This window comes from Buceros rhinoceros, unplaced genomic scaffold (assembly GCF_000710305.1).
Source record: "Buceros rhinoceros silvestris isolate BGI_N320 unplaced genomic scaffold, ASM71030v1 scaffold8684, whole genome shotgun sequence".
NCBI classification, from domain to species: domain Eukaryota; kingdom Metazoa; phylum Chordata; class Aves; order Bucerotiformes; family Bucerotidae; genus Buceros; species Buceros rhinoceros.
The window spans coordinates 6,830-14,709 of record NW_010406436.1 but is presented as its reverse complement, the minus strand read 5'-3'; the positions used below and the strand labels follow the sequence as shown (position 1 = coordinate 14,709).

At 37.7% G+C, this 7,880-nt stretch overlaps 1 protein-coding gene across 1 annotated transcript in view; it reads right to left on the bottom strand.

The window, feature by feature from the left end:
- The window catches only part of DNAJB6 (DnaJ (Hsp40) homolog, subfamily B, member 6), a 20,544-nt gene extending 14,917 nt beyond the window's left edge, over positions 1 to 5,627 (bottom strand). The window contains exons 1-4 of the mRNA XM_010134083.1: positions 5,517 to 5,627; positions 3,429 to 3,538; positions 910 to 969; positions 433 to 543 (exon numbers count right to left, since the gene is read on the bottom strand). Coding sequence (XP_010132385.1) covers positions 433 to 543; positions 910 to 969; positions 3,429 to 3,538; positions 5,517 to 5,581 — 346 coding nt within the window. The 5' untranslated portion in view covers positions 5,582 to 5,627. The remainder of the gene's footprint in view (positions 1 to 432; positions 544 to 909; positions 970 to 3,428; positions 3,539 to 5,516) is intronic.
- Between the last annotated feature and the right edge of the window lie 2,253 nt (positions 5,628 to 7,880).

The window sequence follows — 7,880 nt, the reverse complement described above, 5'->3', positions numbered from 1 at the left end:
GCTATGCTGTTACAGTTAACCTGTTCAGTTCAGAAGCTCTCAAAGCTACATTAAATATTTACAAATCAGTAGAGATCAAATTCAACAGACTACATTCACCAGGTCAAATTCTCAAGAGGGAATTCCAGTGTATACTTTTCTGCTGAATGTTAGTTCCTTCCAACCTACAGAGACATAGCAGCCACTACAATTTTTAAATCAGGCTTTCCAACAAATCATGAATTGGCAAGCCGTATCTATTCTCTACTATCCAGTCAGCCAAGAAGAAACAGGTAGGAAACACCTATTTTAAATATAATACGAAATACCAATTGGTTACCTCCAGTTTTCAGAGCTATTTCTAACGAAGCTGCATTAGCCATGTTTGTTTTGCAAGAGTGAAGTTTAATCCACACTTTCGATACGTTTAACTAAAAACAGTGGATTACTTACCGAAGAAGTCAAAGGAAAAGGGGTCCCTTCCACCAAAAAACTCCCTGAAGACATCTTCTGGGTTACGGAATGTAAACTCAAATCCATACTGATTATCATGATGATTTCCTCCTGCAAAAAAAGTTAAATTTCAGTTACATTCACACACTCTTACTAACAAGGAAGTTCAGACTTACGTGGTATTTAAATGATTTAAAAATATAAACACATTTCTAAAATTTCTCTCTCTCAGGTATCACTCAAGTTATGTACATACCATAATTTTTATAATTAATTGTCTTTTCCCTTTTTCCAGATATCAGTAATACCTTATATAACAGCTAAAAAAAATTGTAAAAACAATTACAATTTCAATTTTCAGAAGATTACATTTTAGGCCTTGGTATAGGCATTTCCATATTCCCGTCTTAAACAGAAAGATGCAGAAAATGGCTTTCCACCAGAATAGAGAAAGCAAAGAACTGGTTGTCAACATACCTCCGCCTCCATTTATTAAGCCTTCTTTTCCATATCTGTCATAGATGTCACGTTTTTTAACTACAAGGAGAAGTTGTACATCATGTCAGTAAATAGGCACATTGGATTTGGAAAAAAAAGAAAAAAACAAAAAAGACTTAACTTGTATTCTCAGCTAAACATCTTCTCAAAGCTACTTTATTCACGAAAGTTCTGGCATATTTGCCTTTAAAAAGAATACCACAGTCTTCATTTTTACATAGGTACCATGGAAAGCTGTAGGTTGTAAAGGACCTCTGGAATGCAACCTTCTGCTCCAAACAAGTCTAATCTCAAAGTTGGTCAAAACCTGCCTGAATAAAACCCCGATTTCATCACTCTCCAAGAAGATTCCACAGTCTTGTCTGGAAAACAATCCCAGTGCTCATGCATTCTCATTGCAAGCATTTTCTTCCTTGTATCCAACTGGAATTTCCCTTATTCCAAACCATTGCCTCTTTTCGTGTTATGGCACTGGACCAAGGCCATTGTGACAGTTACACGAACAGAAGGACAGTGTTTTTATGAATGACCGCAAAACCCCTCTAATTAATTATAACCACTTCTAGTTTAATAAAGGGGAATGATGATGGATAATAAAGGGGAGTGATGTTAAAAAATGCCATGAAGGGATTCAACTCTACATTACATCAGACTGCACTGTTGGTACTGGAAGGAAACCTGAAGAGTTTAAATGGTCGGGTGAGACAGTTTACTTTGTTTGCACTGGTATGGAAGCTTCAGCCGAAAACCAGTCAGGGTATCTGATTTTCGACTCTCAGTATTGACATTCTGTTTCCACTGGAATCTCTTCAGTGAAAGATGTTTTTGAAATTTAAATAGCATCACTGAAAGAACATCCAGTTACCTCAAACAGCTGCTGAAAAGTAAAACACTTCAGACTAAAAGGCACTGAAATTTTATACACTGGTCATCATCTCCAAACAATGGAAACTTGCAATACATCCTTACACACGCACACACAGAGCAAAGTTTGGTACCTTACCCACGCTGCCTTTCTAGAAAGCATTTTTTAAAGAAAGGAGGTTAACCTATCCACCAGTGTAAAAAGACCAAAGCAGTAAGGCAGACAACCTATCAGAAGGAGCAGGAAACAGCAAGGAAGACCTGAGGTCTCAAAAAGCCCAAAGTTCACCTTGAAAAATACAACGTCCTTGAACCCACAAGGGACGTGTGTTCTCTGATCACCCAATTTTGGTATTGTTTGATTATGTAATCCCTTACAAAACTGTTCTTACGCCAAAAATCTGTCTTCCTTCAAGCCTGTAATGGTGTCAGAAAAATTCATTAAATCTGCAGAGCAGCTGATTGCCTCTCAACCGTGGGGCTCAGGACTCAGACACGCCTGTTGCACAAACAATTGTTAAGACACCAGTAACTTATGATTTGGTCTAGATCCAAAAACAGGCAGCATTTTCACCTGTTCTAAAATTCGAGCAGTGTACCGTTTCCGAAGAACTTAAAAGATCTGATTACAAGCAGACCAGTATCCTATTTTTATCTTGCTCAAAAAATTTGCTTAAGGAGGTTAAATTACTCCGGAAGACAAGTTAGAATGAACTGCCTATAAATTAAGTTCTGTTTCTCCCATATTATTAACTATCAAAACCAACCAAAGAAACAGGGCATACAAGACTGTAGCTGGACAAACCAGGCCAGCTTCTGAAAGGTAATCTAGATGCTGCTAGTGCTTTAAATATAGCTTTCCCATGCTCAGTGGTCGCAGGTGAAATCAAGGACACTTCAGAAATAGCATACAGACAGCTGCAGTCAATTACAGGGAAAACTAATCAAAGTAGCTTAAATCACTCTGTTATGATTCAGACTGCTTTTGCCAGAACACTAGCAAAAGCTAGTGACACTTTTTAAACAAAAAGGTACAGGTGAACTAGAAGCTGAATTCCTGCACCACATGGGGCAGGCTAAGCAACAGTTTCAGAACAATTCCAAATAAACACTCTCCTCAGTATCACAGTTGACTGAATTTATGGAATTCACCCAAACACAATCCAAGTCTTCAGCAAGGTTTACAGTATGCTTGGGCTTTGTCAAGACTAGTTTACTGTTAAAAGAACTAGAAGCAGTAGGTCTCAGCACGTGCTACTTCAGGGTTAATCTCATCTGATTTTTATTGGATAAACACAGTAACTTCCCTATACTGATGGTAACATTAGCTTTATCTCCTCAGATAAAATGAACCTTGGTATTCACAAGTATCTCTTCAGAAATTTCTGAAAAGGAAACAATTTCAATTTCTAGAAGGAAACTGGTTTGGTTACTTATATAGAGAGATCCTGAATTTTTTGCTTCAAAATCTCTCTTTATTCTGTCTTAGCCACAAGCTTCTTTTTCTCTCCCTCCTTTTGAGATGGATGGTAAACCAAAGTTACAATATCCCTTTAAAACATCATACACCAGCATTTTCAGTCTGATAACCAGACCAGAGCCCTGCAGTTCAAGAGCCTTTTCAAAATACCTACCATCTGACAAAACTTCATAGGCCTCAGCTACTTGTTTAAACTGCCGTTCTGCCTCTTCTTTATTATCTGGATTTTTATCAGGGTGCCATTTTAATGCCAATTTACGGTACCTAAATGGAAGGAAAACAGAGGATATATTACTCTGAAATGAAGAAATATGCTATACAGATAAACACAGAATGTTTCAAACAAATTGTCAGGGATTAAAGTATTTAGAAATTCCCCAGTGTTTTGTATCTTGTAGCTAGACCAGTACCAACATATTCTGCAAGCACACAAAGAACCACCTACTCAGATTTACCTTTAAAAAAAAAGGAGGAAAAAGTGGGTTTGGGGATTTTGAAATTACTCCTCAGCATTTCTTATGATCAACACCTGGCTGGTCTAAGTAAAACATTCTGTAACATTTCTGCTATGGGCTTCTTAGAGCTCCATAATTATTCAATGCTATGACCAGCCACTGGAAATAAAAACAATCTTCTGGTATAGACAAAATGGTAAAGCTCCAGGAGTACTCTAATACCAAACTGGGGCAGCATCTTAACATCAGTGACTTTGACTGCTACACCTGCACACAATTCCTAGCCTCAAATTAAGTATTTTAGGTGAAGTGTTCAAACTACTTAGAGGGATTTCCTGGTTTTGGCTGGGACAGAGTTACTTTTCTTCCCAGTAGCTGGAGCAGAGCTGTGTGTTGGTTTACTGTGAGAATGACATTGATAACACATGGATGTTTTAGCTGTTGCTAATTAGTGCTTGCTCCAAGTTAAGGGTTTTTCAGTGTCCCATGCTCAGCCAGAGAGCAGGAGCACAGGAAGCTGGGAGGGAGCGTGGCCAGCACAGCTGACCCAACCCAACCAAAGGGATATTCCTACCACAGAACATCACACCCAGCATGTAAACTGGCGGCAGTTGGCCAGGAGAGGTGGATCACTGCTCAGGCATCAGTCAGTGCATGGTGAGCAACTGGTCTGTGCATCACTTGTCTTTTCTTATTTTTCCCTCTCTCTTTGTTATCTTCCCTTTCATTACTATTAATTATTACTGTATTTTATTGTTGTTACTAGATTTTATTTCAACGGTTCTTATTTCAACCCACGAGTTTTACCTTTTTTCTGGTTCCCCTTCCCACTCCACTGAGGTGGTAGGAGTGAGCGGCTGCATGGTGCTTAGTTGTTGCCTGAGGTTAAACCACAACAAGGTGCAAAGCTAAGCTTACACTTAGGTTGATTTGGAGTGTTTTACACTCAGTATCATACCAGATCACAGCTCAAACATTTGAGTTGACAAAGTATATGTGCAGAAATGTGCACAAGAAGGAGGGAGGAAAAAAAACACAGATCAAACTTTCACGTACTAGTGCAATTTGATTAATTAAGCTCAGGTGCCTAGGAGAAGGAAAGGGAAAAACACAGTCACTTCAAACTGCAATTTACTGTCAGGTTTGGTGTACTAGAAATGTATACTACAGAAATGTTTCCTTCCAATCATTTGAGGAAAAGTAAAGAGTATCTTTTGAAAATATTACAAACACCCATTTTAGTACATAAACAATAAATCTAAACAAAGAACTGTATTCAATTCCTTTGAACACTCCTAATTTAACCAGTTGAGATTTTTTAAATAGTAACAGTTGTCCAGTCCATCAAAACCTAAGCACAGAAACCACACTTCACGTTAAGAGCAAGCTAGTATCCAAAACAGCAGCATGCCAAATATCAATAACTTTGAAAAACACTTCTACAAATGGAGGGGAAAGCAAGTTACTGCGATTTGGCCGCAGAAGAGGGGACTATCACCGCCTGTATCACACCAAGTTCGGAGGTGCACTTGTACAGAAATGCATTTAACAATAATAAAAAACTAGTGACTGATGGCATTTTCACTTTACTAGTACTTGGGATTCTTTTCCCAATTCCATAAAAATGAGCAAATGCTTTTTCTTCAGAACACTGAATATTTCTGTTAATGAATGTCTCACCTCATATGACCACTACTCATCCTAGTATTGACAACAAAGTGAGAATCCAGAAACCATATATTTGTCTCTTAAAATACACAGTTTATACACATACCAGCGATACTTACGCTTTTTTAATATCTTCTGCTGAGGCATGCTTTTGCACTCCCAGAACTTCATAGTAATCCACCATGTTTCAGTAGTTGTCTGTTAACAACAGCTCTGTCTTTCAAGTCCTGTAACAACAAGAACTTGTAAATGAAGCTTCTCCAGAAATGACACTTCATAAAAGTCAGGTAGAAGCCTAGTATCTACGAGTACCCAACCTCATCTGAGAGAGCTGCTGGTTTTTAGAAATTCAAATGTTCCCACCTCCAGAAATAAAAAAGCTTTATTTTATTTTGACAGATCAAACAACTACTTTGATTCTGATTTCTGTTTATGTTGTTTAATCCCACCAAAACACAGTGCACAGAGACACAAACAGCAGGTTCCTGAAAAAAAATTAAGACCGAAAAGCAAATTCAGTCACTGTATTAAGGGTAGGTACCATATATCACTGTTTGATATATGCATTAATAACTCTGAATGCACAAAAAACCCACCTATCATGTTCCCTTTATCATCTGACACCTACATCATGTCTAACGCATAAACAAAGGGCAACACCTTACACACCTACTGTTCAGAACGTGACTTCCACTGAAATGCTCCCCTCAAAAAACCTATGTGTATGTGCAGGTCTTAGAAATCTAAAACTCCACCTACCGTTTCCAATAAGCCTTTCCTGTACTCAAACCTTCCCAGAAAATTCACATATTGACAAAGTCTGAACTGCATCACTTCCTTTACGTTTAACAACATAAAGTAGGTGAACCAACAAACTCAAGTAGAGAGGCACCTTGTGTTTCCTTGTATAAGAGAATAATGTTTTCACAAGAGTACTAAGAAACCTACAAGGTGCAGGAAAAAGCATTTGCCCTACTCAATTTAAATACTGACACATTCTTCTCAATATTAGAGACTAGTTACAAGGCACAGTTTTATCAACCATTACTTAAACTAAATCACCACTAAGATTAAACAATCTTTCTAAAAAGAACTTTTAATCTCTTCATGCAAAGGCTGCTTCTCCCCATCGCTGTAACAAGTCTCCATTCTTGCAAAACTTCCAACCACCTTTCCATCCCACCACTGCTGCTGGCTCATTTCAAGTGTTACGAACCCTTGTTCAATACTGACCTTTTCAATGAGTTATCAACTTGGTGCAGGTAAAGTCAACCAAATACACTTACAACATAATGCTACAGCAATGTATTAGTCGCATTTTCTTATCTGGTGCATCAAGAACAAAAATTCATTGAAATAACTATTTTTACTCTCAGGTCATTCAGTGTTTTTCACTTCAGCCCAGGCAAAGCCTCATTTTCATGTTCTTTCACATAAATGCTGAAAGGATCAAGCACATAGCCCAGTGAAATTCTGAAATAAATTTATTGCACTAGTATTACACGCTTCTTTCAACATCTTGGGATATAAACATTAAAGAGAGAATGCCTTTTCAAATTAGTACATCTTCCAAAGACATTGTTGCTGTAGGTTAAAGCTTAATTAACTTTAATCAGGGATGTGGTTTCTCCACACATTTCCTCAAACAGCAAAACCAGTTTAAGAGATACTCTGCCACACTACCTCCCCCTCCAAACTAGTTACAGAAGCAAATGTATTGGAGGAGCTCTGTGTTTTTAGACCTTGGGTGGTTTTAGCAATCTAGTTAACCATACAATCCCACAAACTCTTACAAAATTATACAGTGTAGCTAAACAGAGTAAGAGAGGTCTAATTGACTTGGCCCTTTGAAAAAACCTCCACACTGAAAAAAAAAAATAGTAAGGATGACTAACACCAATGGAAGTTGGGAGATGTGCATTAAAATTAACATTAATAATAGTAATACAGTAATGGTAGGGTTCAATATGTAAACAGAGATTACAAAAAATATCCCAGACTACTTGCTATCAACTAGACTTACTAGTTTTGCTGTTTCCCAAGCAATGAATAGCAGACCAGCTCTATGAATACACTAGTGAGGAGCAAGGTTAGCATAGGTTAAGCATGTTATCAAATCCTGCAGCCAACCCTTATGAGTAATAGCGTGTATGGAACATACAGAGCATACACCATAAAAAACCCAATACATCCTAAATAACAGAAGCCTGAAGTTGGGACCAAAAATGAGTGCTGAAGCAACATGACCAGCTCTAAATAGATTATTCTTGCCCGAAAAATCAACTCCTCCAAGAAGAGAGGAATTATTTGTTTCAAATAAATGTCTGGGCTTGCATATTTTATCTTTTGTAAGTTATTGTTCAGTTTTTACTTGCCACAATTAAGACAAGCCAGCAGGTCTTTAAAGAAAACCTGATTATTTTCTCCTCCTCTTAATCAAACACTCAGGTGACAGTAAGAGTTCACCTGCAATTAATCACTAT